At 34.4% G+C, this 13,622-nt stretch overlaps 1 protein-coding gene across 11 annotated transcripts in view; it reads left to right on the forward strand.

Moving 5' to 3' along the window:
* The window catches only part of heph (polypyrimidine tract-binding protein 1 heph), a 386,050-nt gene that overhangs the window by 339,881 nt on the left and 32,547 nt on the right, over positions 1 to 13,622 (forward strand). For all 11 annotated transcript variants that reach the window (XM_077429072.1, XM_077429073.1, XM_077429082.1 and 8 more), the window contains one exon: positions 12,602 to 12,660. In XM_077429072.1, coding sequence (XP_077285198.1) covers positions 12,602 to 12,660 — 59 coding nt within the window. The remainder of the gene's footprint in view (positions 1 to 12,601; positions 12,661 to 13,622) is intronic.

Raw genomic sequence — 13,622 nt, forward strand, 5'->3', positions numbered from 1 at the left:
TATTTGGAACGGTATCATAATAACTACAACAACAAAACTCCTTCAATTTATGAAAGATATCTAGCTTTTTAAAAAATATTAAGGTTTTCAGAATTTACCACATTGTTGGGAAGACTATTCCAAACTTTAAATACTCAATTTGAAAAGAAGGATATCTGATCCATTTATTCGATTTTTCTTTTTGGAGTCCGAGAGTGTGACCTCTAAGATTAGTGTTTTCATTGAACGTAATGAGTTTGTACATGACGATTATTTATTATTTTAAAGACTTCGATTAAGTCGCCTATTATTATTCTCGTCTCCAGTGCAGTGCGATATACAAATGTATGTGTGTAAAAGGTGTTGTTGTATAGGTACGAGTATAATGTAATATGTGTAAAGTGTGTGCGTAAGTTTACGTCGAAGTGGAAAGTTTTAAATTGTAAAAGGTTCATTTGCGTGTGAGGTTTCGTGAAATGAAATATTGAAATTCGAAATTCTTCGGCAAGATTTGGCAAAGCTCTCCTCGGGCGTCTTCGTCGAAATGATAAAGTTGCGAAAGCCCACCCCGCACCGAAAGCTCCAAACGCGCGAAACTTTGCCGGCAAATATCACCGGAGGGGCGAAGGGAAAGTTAATTTATAGCATTCAATTAAATATATCAAATTGTTGTAACGTTTCATATCGCGCCAACTATTCGACTTATGTAAGCCTCGTCTGGAATGGATAGAGCTTTCGCCAACTTAACCCACCAATTATTCCAATTAGCAAACCTCACTTTTATAACTTCCGTATTATAAATACAGCACATAAATTTAGTCAAAGTTGTATTATTATATTGTATGAAAGTCCATCAAAAAGTGATTTACATATTTATGTACACACATATGTACATATATGACTTAATCCAATGAAGCTTGTGCCATCAGACATATATGTATGATATCAGTGATTTATTTATTTATTGAAAAATCAACAGGCCTTAGATGTAGAAATTAATAAAAATAAAGAATAAATATAACAAAATAACATCTGAGCCCAATTATAGATTTTTACAAAATACATAATATATGTAGTACATATAGACAAACAAATGAAAAATAAAAGAATAAAAACTAAAATATGATTAAATAGGACAATGCATAGTTAAACATAAAGTGATATAATATAATTGGATAAAGAATATACAATAGAAATAGAAATGGATCAATCAATCGAGACTCTCCTTTTGGCAGTCCTCAATTGATGTAAGGAAATACCGAATAGATCAACCACATTCGGCTCCCCGTTAAGCATACGATAAACACGCTGTAGATATGAATATTTTAGGGCATTGGTTTTGAAAGGATTAAGTGAAAATAGTGCAACGTGTCTAAAATACCTAACTGGGATCCTGAAACCAACCTTACTCAGTGAATCGGAATAATCAAGGAAACCATCCAGGAGCTTAAATTAGAATGTATGTAGCATCAGTGAGTCGTAGCCTGACAGAAAGATTGTTAAAAAATGGGCGTAGGTGATAACTAAGTAAAGTGATATAAAATTGTGGTTATAATTAAAGATTAATACAAAATTCACTCACTTTATCCTGCAATGCTCTGTCTAGATATTGATTCAGTATCGAACGAGGAAATGGCGAGATCGTTAACTCTAGCGCAGCGGTTTCCAAACTGGGAGGCGCGGACTATTGCCAGGGGAGGCGCCAAAACTTTTTAATAAAAAAATAATTTTCATACCATAATATCTACAAATAAATAAAACTTCATATCGTAGCTTAACAGTTAAAATTCAATGCATGAATGTTTATTTTTATATATACATTTAATTCCTATAAAAAAATATCCGGAGAAGAAGATTTTAAAAATTGCGCCTTTGCATACGCTCTGTTTTAGCTAAAGATGCCCATTTAATTGCATATGTTCGATATGTCGCGGATAATAATATATTAGAAGATATATTATTTTGCAAACACATTCTTGGGAAGACCACATTCATTGAAAATTTTAATATAATAGACAGTTTTGTTGAAGAAAACGACATAAAGTGAAATAATTGCGTTGTGAACGACATACAATTATAATTGGACTGTGTACCGATGGAGCTCACTCAATGTCCGGACACAAAGCAGGTCTTAAAGCATTGATCAAAAAGAAAGCACCACATACAAAGCAGGTCTTAAAGCATTGATCAAAAAGAAACCACCACATACAAAGCAGGTCTTAAAGCATTGATCAAAAAGAAAGCACCACATGCTATCTGGACACACTGTATGATTCTCATAGAAGCTCTATTGTCAGAAAATATGAGCGAGGAGTTTGCTCATAACCGTAGGAGAGGAAAATATGAGTTTGCTCATAACCGAACTCCACTTGCAAGCCCCAAGACCCCGGTAAATCAGAGCAAGTGTGTCTTGCAAATTTCGAAATAACTTTGCTCCCAAATTGTATACAAGTTATAATAGATCGAGTATTAAAAATAATAATAACGGTTAGTGGGTGGTTGTGGGCGCTGTAGGTACATAGTGTGCGATTGATATGGTAAACGTTTTGGATATTGATTCGAACGGGGTAAGTTCGGAGCGGATAAGCTCAGAGGATGGGGAAACTTTCGCAGGTAATCTCCGCAGGAAGTTGGCAGCTTGTGCCGGTTAACCTAACGTGTGCCGATCGCTTCCGGTGAAAGTTGAACCGTATCGTCGACGCCTCACCGCTTCCGTCGCGGCTAGAGTAGGAAAACCTGACGGGAAAATAGGAGTGGAAACTCCAATGGTGCAAGTTTGACCGTGGAAAACTTATTTTGCTGTGTCTTTTGTAGGGGCGACTTAAATTTATGGCGCGAATTAAAAAAAATCGGGTTTGTTGCGAAGAACTTTTGATATTTGATGAATGCTCACAATGGATTCTCTAACTTGATATAATATTAATTTTAAATCAAACATTTTTTGATAATATTTTTATTTTTATTTAATCTATTGTGTGAGAATTTAAATTCGTCACGGTTTAATTTTTAATTATTTCATATTATTGTGAAAAAACTTCTGATTTTTTCGTCTTAAGAGGGCTGGATTTTGTTGCCGTTCCTTTCTTCGATATATATTTACATATATTGAGTGAATGTATATATTGAGTGAATGCGACAATATATTTATTTATTTATTTTAAACAGACCACTGTGGCATAACAGGAATTCCTAAAGCGCCACAATGGTCAAAAAATATAACACAAAAAAGAAAAAAAACAAAATAACAATTAAACATAAACATAAATACATCTACATACATAAAAAATAGCATTTATAATAACAGATAAAGTAAAAATATCAAATAAAATATAGCATAAGGAATGCCTTGCACCTACAGCCAGTTTCAATAAATATGTAAGAAACAACTACAAATACAAAACATCCCTGTAAGGCCCAAATGGAAGAGAGTTAATCAAAATTTCACTCATAAATCACAATCAATCATGAAAACAATGATGAGCGCAGACTACCAGATAAATGGGTTAGAGTAATTTCCGACAATTTACGCTCACTAAGGTGGAAAATATCACATTCAGTCTCGGTAGCAACGATTTCATTAAGAAGTCGGATAGCTCATGGAATAGGAGCCATTCGAAAAAGGACTGTGCGGGCAGGAGGTACAGCCAGCAAATGATGATGTCTACCACGCACATAGTGAATAGGGACATAAAGCCCCAACTGCTCCAGCAACAACGGGCATGACGTATTACCACGTAAGAGCAGGAGAACGAAACGAATTAATGAGAAGTTTCTCCGAAGTTCAAGGGAATTATACCCAAGCATGCCCAAAAGGAAAGGAGTGGGGTAGAGATATGGGTAATACCCATATTCTTTCCTATATAGGAAACGAAGAAATGCTTTTTGCACTTTCTCAATCATCAGAGAGTAATTTGCTTCATGCGGATTCCACACAATCGCATTATACTCTAGCTTACTTCTCACAAGCGAATTGAAAAGCAAGCGAGAAGACAAAGGATTGGAGAATAATCTTGCATATCTCAAAACAAATCCAAGTCGACGAAAGGAAACGTCAGCGACTTTTTTGATATGGTTGTGAAAGGTGAGCTGAGGATCAAAAGTGATACCCAAATCGACAATAGATTCCACACGCTTCAACAAGACGGATCTAATGGAATATCCGTGACAATAGAGTGAATGTGCACGTCCATAGCTCATAATTGCACATTTGTTTAAATTAAGTTCAAGGCCTAAACTAGAACTGAACTCCAAGACAGCGTTAATATCAGCTTGAAGGAGAGAGGCTTGCCTCTCATCCTTGACAGCAAAAAATAATTTAACGTCGTCAGCAAACAAGAGACATGATGCATTACATAAAACTCTAGGGAGGTTATTAATAAGAATTGTAAATAGTAATGGGCCTAAAGTGGACCCCTGAGTAACACCAGATCGAGTAAAAAATGAAGGAGATTCATAAAGACCATATCTAACAAATTGCTTCCTATCACTAAGATAAGAAGCAAAGAGTTTAAGAAGACGCGTTGAAAAACCCACTTCAGCTAACCTGATCAAAAGAGCGTCATTATTGACTTGATCAAAGGCTTTACGAAAGTCAAAGTAGGCTACATCAACTTGCTGACCAACGTCAACTTTAGACATGATCAAATGTGTGAAGCAGGCGAGATTAGTGGTAGTGGAACGACAGGGTGTAAAACCATGTTGCTCATCACACAATAATCTTTTAAACTGCGCAAGAATCAAACGGTGAAGGATGATGTCAAAAATTTTGGGAATAGCCGAGATAATAGCAATAGGTCTATAATTTTCAACCTCATTTTTAGAGCCACTCTTATGAATAGGAATGACTCTAGATAATTTCCATTTTTCAGGATAATTACCAGAAGCAAGAATAAGGTTAAAAATAAACTGAAGAGGCTCTAAAAGCGAATTACAGCATACCTTTAATACGTCAGGGGGCACACCGTCAGGCCCAACAGACCCCTTCAGCTTCATAATAGCCATCCTAACATCTCCCAGCGTTACCCGCGGAATGTCTATACCGACACCCTCAGTACCAATTTGTGAAGCCAAACTAGCATTAAGGGATGGTTTTCTCTGGTCAAAGACAGAGCTAAAAAATGAAGCAAAAGCATTGGCGATCTCAGGACCGTCAAAACTTTTATTACCAAATGAGAATGAATGCTCAAGACCATGTGAAATATGCTTACTCTTAATAAATCTGAAAAAGTGGTTAGGATTAACCGCAATAGCACTCTCCATCTCATTAAGATAGACAGTATATCGCTCACTCACACCACGTTTCACGATCTTCCTAAGAGTCCGGAATTTCTCATAGTCACAAAATGATTGGCTACGTTTCCATCTTCTATGAGACAACCATTTTGCACGAACATCAGCTATAAGTTTGCACCCAAACCACGGCGGAAATACCCGCCGATGTTGTTCCGAATTAGGATAACTGATGAACCGAGGAACATGACTGTCAAAAATATTATAAAGTGTATAATACAAATATTCAACAGCATCACCAGTATTCATGAGGTACATTTGGCGCCAGTCAATTGAACGAACCTCATTATAAACCAATTCAGAATCAACACGAGCATGTATACGAATATGTATATATTGTATACGAATATGTATATATTGAACAATATATACGAATATGTATATATTGAATATATGTATATCAATATATACATATATGGAGTGAATTCGACAGTTGCGCCTCGACCAGATAATATCTATTTTAAATCGACAAAATCGAGGTTTCGTATTCTCCAGTTTTCTCCAGTTCTCTCGCATTAATCCATCGATCAACAAAAGATGCAAGCGAACAGTCAAAAACATGACTTATCGCTACCGCCTTTAAATCATACTTTGGAACGTAGAAATGTATAAATGTATTTTTTTACGATGTACCCCTCTTCTAAATCATACAAAATCCATTAAAATAAATTTCTTGTTGTTAATTCTAGGAATTCAAGAAATATTGGGTGTATAGTTTTGAAAACCACATAGTTATTACGAAAAATGTAAAAATTGGGGCACTTGCATACCCCACTTCGGTGAGGGAGGGTTAATGGATGGAAAATCTTTTCTCGACCACTCTTCCAATCAATCAAATTAAATTTTCATTCTCGAATTCGCCACGTTGTCATGTTCCGGACTGGCGCCGACCCGCGTTCAAATATTTACATCGGTCGCGAATCCTCCAAAATACAAATAATAAATACTGATAATTCGATTATGGCACGTTCCTTTCGATCTCCATCTAAGATGGTAAAGTTGCCTACGTTGCTCCCGGATTAATAATACACTTTCGTCGGGATACCGGGATGCCGGGAAGGGGAGTTTCGTACAAACAACCGGGGTTTGCAACAGCACATCGGGATTTGAACCCCGACCAAAAAGTACGGTCCGGATTATACCGAAGAATATTAATCCCGGCTTAAGAGATACAAAGATTTTGAATATTCAGAGATTTGTTATACTTAAACGGAACGGAGGAAGAGGAAACTCCCGCTCTCTCTCTCTCTCTCTCTCTTTCTTCGAGACTACGCTCGGTTTGCTGCTTCGGCATATAATTTTTTTCTAAATGCATATTTTATTCGGATAAGCGGTGAAAAGGTTAATGGCGCTGCCGAGCAACGAACAGCGCCTCTTATCTCCGCTGTTTAATACGTTTCGCTAAGTATTGTTCTGATTCCGACGAAACGAATATCTTGCTTAACCAAACAGTATCCTGCATTATTAAACGCTCGCCAGTTTAATTATTTTACATGTATACCCACACAGACTGAGACAGCTGAACTGTAATAGTAAAAAATATTATTTAACATACATATTATATATATATATTCATACATACCAATAAAGCATGTATAATAAACATTATATTACACTAAATAATAGTTGTATATATGTATAATACTTGAGGCAAATCATCATGTCTAGAAATGAGAAACAGAAAATCAAGAGATGGGGTTGAAACTAGGGTTACCAAATATTCGAATATCGAATATCGAATTTTAAATTATTTGTATTAAATTTTAGTTAGATTGAGATATTATTAAAATTTTAAGATAATTCTTATCTGGTACGTCAAATAGAATCAAAAGTGCTGTAGATTTTAAATAATAAAAAAATTGTAAAAAAAGTATTCGAATAGATAATATATGTATTTGAGATCCGTAATTCAAACTTATGAAGAAGAAAGACAGAAAGTAAAATATGTAGGCTTAAAATAGAACGAAAGTCGTTTCATAATAACTTCGTATTATGATTGAATTATTGAATTGTATTTAATAATTTATTAGACAAAATTATGCAGATAGCAGATTGACAATGGATATGCTCGAATAATATCCAAGAAGAAAATGATAACAAAGAATACTTATTTTACACTGGATGGTAGAACAATATTTAGATAAAATTTTAATAGCTAGAAGAATGAAAAAGTCAAAAGACGTACATATGTAGTAGTGCAAATGAATGCTGAAGAAGAATGGTTTTGAACGATTTAAAACTCTGGTAATAAATGTCAAAATTTTGTCAAGAAAACAAAAACAAGATTACAATATATGAATAAACTAACGTGTACATATGTAAACGAAGATTTGCTTATGCTTACTGAGGGATTAAAGATTAATATAATTTATAAAAGTGATACATACATCTGTTTCACAAAACTTGAGCATTGAATGGCAAAATATTTCATAAAGTTTTAATGCATTCATGGAAATGTTTGGTAAAAAAAAGGATAGAAAAAAATCGAATAACATGAATGAGAGATATGGCTTTAGTAGCTGTTAACGTAAAGCAATTGAGAAGATTGAAATGATAGTGCAGTTAGAATAATGGACTAGAAAAGTGCTCGAATGGTACCCAAGAAGATGCAGATGAGATAGGTTAACGCAGAAGAGTGTGTAGGTTTAGATGGGTGAATTAAATGTTCCTCAGAATAAAGAAGAATTGAAAATCAGGTACCTACAGATGCAATTAGTTTATTAGTGTTTGTAATGAATAGTATCCGATACTGAATTGCATTCACGGATAGCCAGGATTCAATTTATTAATGTACTTTGGATAATCGCGGAAATCTCGCAGCGGCGTCGCAACTGCGAGCTTTCCTCGCGCTGGGAAATCCGCTGAGTCGGAAAATGAAAGTACACCGGAAAGGCAAACAAAGATGCGGATGGCAATCAAAATATCGATCTCGTGCGAAAGCAGGACGTATACCTACTCGTATGTGTATATGTATATAGATGAAATCAAAAAAAGTGATTTGTTTTTCGGGCGGAAATGTATTGCTCGGCGCGAGTGGGGGCGATTTATTTTCCGTTCAGGTGTAATAATTTACGGGGCCGGTTAAACGAAAATAATCTGAAACTTATACCGACCGAGGAATGGTAGTCAATGAATTTCCAGACGTTCATTCGTTTGAAAGTAGGAAAGATGGGTGGGGGAGGGATACGAAATATTACCTCGTTATTGAGGCGGGCCTAAGTCGCCAAATTAGATTTAAGGCACTCTACAAAATAAAAAAATACCCATATAATATGTTGTATGGCTGAGGTTTGTAGTTGTGTGTGTGTGTGTGTGTGTGTGTGTGTGTGTGTTTTAATGTAATAAATATACTTATATAAAGTACTTTCTATGACAAATGATTTGCACAAGGCTTTAAGTGTTTTAAGGCTCTCACTTTATATGGAAATTTTAAACATAAAATAATTATATTCTTTAAAAAGCTTCATCAAAATAATTCCATTGAGCTTTTAAATGAATATTTTTTTGAACTGTTATTATATTGTACTTCACAAACTCATAAATCTATGTACATATTCTAAAATAATAATCAATCAATTTGTGATACATCTTGTCGGAGGTTTTCTGTTTTATTTTCAATCTGTATTTATTTTGGAATTTTAAATATCAACTGAGTCTATGATTTATTTGAGTTCGGTGAAATTTAATTCTTATCAAAATAAATAATAAGAAACCATTTACCGTTTATGTAAATGTACAGTTTTTATAATATTTTTAAAATGTTTACCTCAATTTGTGTTTGAATGGATAAGACCCTTTTAAAATTAAGTTATTAATATTTATGAATTGATTTCTAATTTTTTTTTTTATATTCAAAGCCGACATTTTCACATAAATTTACTCATACATATAAGGTGTTCAAAAATTTTAAACAACTCAAGAGGTTGCTTGTAATTAAAAATGAGGCAAGAAATAAACACTACATTATATAATTCCAATTTTTGTATTCGATATAGAGAATCATGGAAAGATTTAAATTGCCGCAATACTTTAAAAAGAAGTATTATGTTGTAAATATTTAAATTGGATTTATGTTTTTCAATGAATTAAAAAAAAAATATAAACATCATTCTCGAAAGGTGCTTAAAGGGATGCAAAAAATAGCAAAGAAGTCTTAATAAAAGCAATTGCAAGGAATACAGCAGATGAAAGTCGTACAGAATGATGTAGGCGATAGTGAATGCAGCGATGCCAGTTTAGTCGAGTATTTCTCAAGATTTTCACTCACAATTATTTGCATGTTACCCAGCTGTAGAGAAATCGTTTGCTTTGCGTTTATTAAATTATACAATTGTTTTAAATTTATGCTGATAAATCTAGCAAGAAATTGCATCAAAAGAAAAGTAAGCGAGCGCGCACAAAGTGAGGTAGCTCAATCTAATTACGTATCCTCTGGCGAAACTGCGACGCAAATCCTTATTAAAACTATCAAAAGGATATCGTTCCGCGATGTCTCCGTGGAATGCATTTAAATAATGTGCATCCAAAGGCAGTACGCCGTTTTCTTTTGCAAAATATACTTTTATTCCGATTTAATGCAATCGGAGACTCGACTCGGCGAGAATTGTACATATGTACAATTCATATATCGAAGGATCGGAACGTGGCGCAAGGAAATGCATTTATTTTGTATTTATTAATCCTTGACGCCTGTGCAGACGTCTTCACAACTACAAGGAACGTTTTACGAGCAGACTCATATAATTCAAACCAGCGGCTCTTAAACTGTCGGCTTAAAATTCAACTTTGTGGAATCGAAGCAAAGCTTTAATGCTAAAAATCCATTCTAACTTCAATCCAAACAGGGATTGCGGCTGATTTAAATTTATTTTTTGCTATTTCGAGTGTTCTATTTGCGTCCGCTGAGAGCACAATGGACCGCTCGTAAAAGGTATGAATTTAAAACGCACATCCGTTGTTTCGATTCGCTGAAAAACCGTTGAAATGATCGCATCCGGTGTGAAAAACGGTCTGGGCTTTTGCACATCCGTCACACTCGTCTTTGAACTTTCAAAGGACAAATGTCCGCGAAATTGTGTTCCTTTTTTGAACCAAATACTAAAATATCCGGCGAAGATGTATAATTACTATCAAATAATATTTTTTCCGTGGAAGTTAATCAGTGCATATTTTACAGTTGAAGTGTATCCTTCTAGCTGTGTAATATATGTATGTTGACTAGTTGGAATATATTCCATCTAACCTGATACCAACTACCGTTATAGATGAAGTGTATCTTCAGTTGCAATATATTTTGACTAGTTGGTATATATTCCGTCTAACCCACATAAGTTTATTCATATGGCGAATTACATTCCAACTGGTCGAAATATATTACAACTGAAAATACAGTTCAACTATAGGTTGGTACCAAGTAAGATGGAGAGGTAAGGTTTTCGTGAAAACATCATTTGACTAGTGAATTGAGTTGGAAAGTCACATTTTTGTTTTGAACACATTCTTAAAGCTATCGGTAATATGTACGTTTCGCATCACCTTTATTTATAAAATCTATCAAATATTAACGCATTATCGAATTCTAAAGCATTTGTAAAAAAAATCAGAGCTGTCAAAACTCGACTGTTATATTACAACTGGTGCACATTGTTGAAAGTGTATTTGCGTTTGTAGATATTTAATTTACTAGTTGAATTGTATCCGAATTTGAATGACCTAAAACGCCAGTTGGAATATATTACAACTAAAAATACAATTCGACTGTATCACATAAGTACATTAATATAATAATAGAAACGGCTTACAGTTCTTCCCGTCTATTAAGATTTGGGACCTTTCTATCCAAAAATCAGGATATCGACGCTTAATACTAATTTCATTTCAAAAACCAACCAAACCCTAAGTTACACAAACATTTCGAACACCATTGCACACATCCACAGTTCCACGCTTAGGGATGTACCCAGAATAAACACAGAGGCGTCATAAGATTTATGAATTATTTAATTTGGTATCACACAGCACGCAGTTTGTTTATCAACTGACATAATTGTGTGCGTCTGTGTTTACCCTGTTGCTAGTTTCGCCCCCATCCGCTCGTGTACGAACACAAACGGGTATCTTCAAATACACCTGTACTCCTCGGTAAATAAATAGTGGATGGTAAACATCCTCAATATCCGATTACCGTTTCGTTACTACTCGCTCGAATTTGACTATTACCGGTTGTTTGCCCACCGGGTCGATTACGCTCGTTCGCACGTGCCAATTAACCGTTGTTACGCTTAATTTGTTACGCGTGGAACTGCGTCTATTCGTGGGGGTGCGTGTTGAAATAGTTCGCCTAGTCTCTTGTTTAGTAATAATATTTGTATTAAATGAATAGAGTGGGAATTACGCTTTGTAACTATGATAGCAAGTTGGCCAGGTGACTCATTGTCAATTCATTCTATTCTTTCAAAGTTAATATGGCTGACAGACCTGTAGTAGTTAGAGACAAATCTTTTGCCAATTTATGAAATCGGAAGATCTACGGGGTAGGATTTATATATATAATAAAAGAAAAACAAAAATATTCATAACAATAATAAGATAAAAGAAAACACATGATAAAAAATTCCAAATTCAATTCCAAAAGATAAAAAAAAATCCGGAACAGTATCATAATAATTAAATAAAAGAAAACAAAAACATACATTACAAAAAATATTGGAAAAGAAGAATTATAAAAATCCCTCTAGTAATGATTCTTATGTATGTATGTAGATCAAATTGGTCACAAATTACTGTCTATTTTCTAGAAAAAACTTGGATTTTTACTACCTAAGTGCAATACAGAACATTTCTTGACATTTAGAATTTAAAAGTTAAGCTTTTGACCACGTATTGGTGTCTAAATCTTTTTGCAGACAATTGTTACCATCTGTATTGGCAGGACGATACAGTTTAATACATTAATAAAAAAAATGAAAAAAGAATTGGGCCTAAAACTGAACCTTGGGGAACTCCGTTTAAGACAGGATAGCAATATGATTAACAAAGTAACAGGTTTTCACAAACAAAAAATCAAACTATTTTTTATTTAAATTATATATATGTAGGTACATATGTTCACAAAATAAAGATACAGGGCAATGAAGTAAAACATACACTCTACTATTTTAATATCTGTAAAAAATCTGAAACATACGTATGTACATAGTTCTTCATTTATTCTGATTATTATCCAATTCAAACCTCGTCCGTCGAATCGGACGAGAAGTGTATTACATTTAATCACTTTTCATCATGTTATGAATGTGTATATGTACTCATCGATGAATTTATTTGTTTTCAGGCTCGTACCAGGCTTTGATCCAGTATCCTGATACGATTTCAGCGCAAACAGCAAAATCGGTGAGTATCAAACGAGTTTACTATCTCGGAATTTCGTCTCGAAAGCTCTTAACTTTAAAGGAAACGTTCGGCGCGTATTTACATACGCTTTGAACATCGAACGGTTATTTGTATAAATTGTATAATAAATAACTCTCGTATCGGATAACTTTTGCTCTGTTTTTGAGGGTGGTACTAAACGGATCTGTGGACGAAGGTAAATCAATAAAGTTTACAGAAAAATATACACTTTCGTAAAAATTCCCAATCCAATGTACATATGTACATATGAAACCTGAGTATCGATTTGGTATGCAATATATTTGACAGCGAAATCTATTTGCTTTATACGAAATTGACTTATGTATATGTACATGCGTATATTTATGCAAAATTGTGTACCTTCCATATTTCGTATTATAATAAGATTTTCATTGTGCGATTAAACTTATGCCAATCCATCGTCCTCAGTGTGCACGGGCGGGCTCATTGAAAATTCCTCTGGCTTCATTTCGGCAGCAAAGGGACAAAGTCATGGAGAAAGAGAGGGTAGTCCCGTAGTTTCTAGTGTGCTTCCTACCCCCGTTCACCGCGGATTATGAGTATCCCGATAATATAATCCCCTTTGTCGTTGGCGTCGAGTTATTTTATCTATTATAGCCCTCGGAATCTTTTGTTCGCCATTTAATTTTGCAGCTGAAAGCACCAGCCCTCGCCGTTTTTGACTGAAAGCCAAAAGAAACGCCATCTTTACAAATGTAGTATTGAACATTATAATAAAATTCGTCTTTTGAAGACATACTCACACACTCTTCGATACCTTCTGATGTTTTATCAAAACATAAAAATCCCAAGTTCTCCCATATCTAATATGTACATGTATATGTATATATGTATAATAAAAATGTATTTAAATATCGTACTTAATTTTTATTATTATTTTATACATATCCAGCTGTATGGCTCGGTGGTTAGGCTTTCGT

This window comes from Arctopsyche grandis, chromosome 4, assembly GCF_051622035.1.
Source record: "Arctopsyche grandis isolate Sample6627 chromosome 4, ASM5162203v2, whole genome shotgun sequence".
NCBI lineage: Eukaryota > Metazoa > Arthropoda > Insecta > Trichoptera > Hydropsychidae > Arctopsyche > Arctopsyche grandis.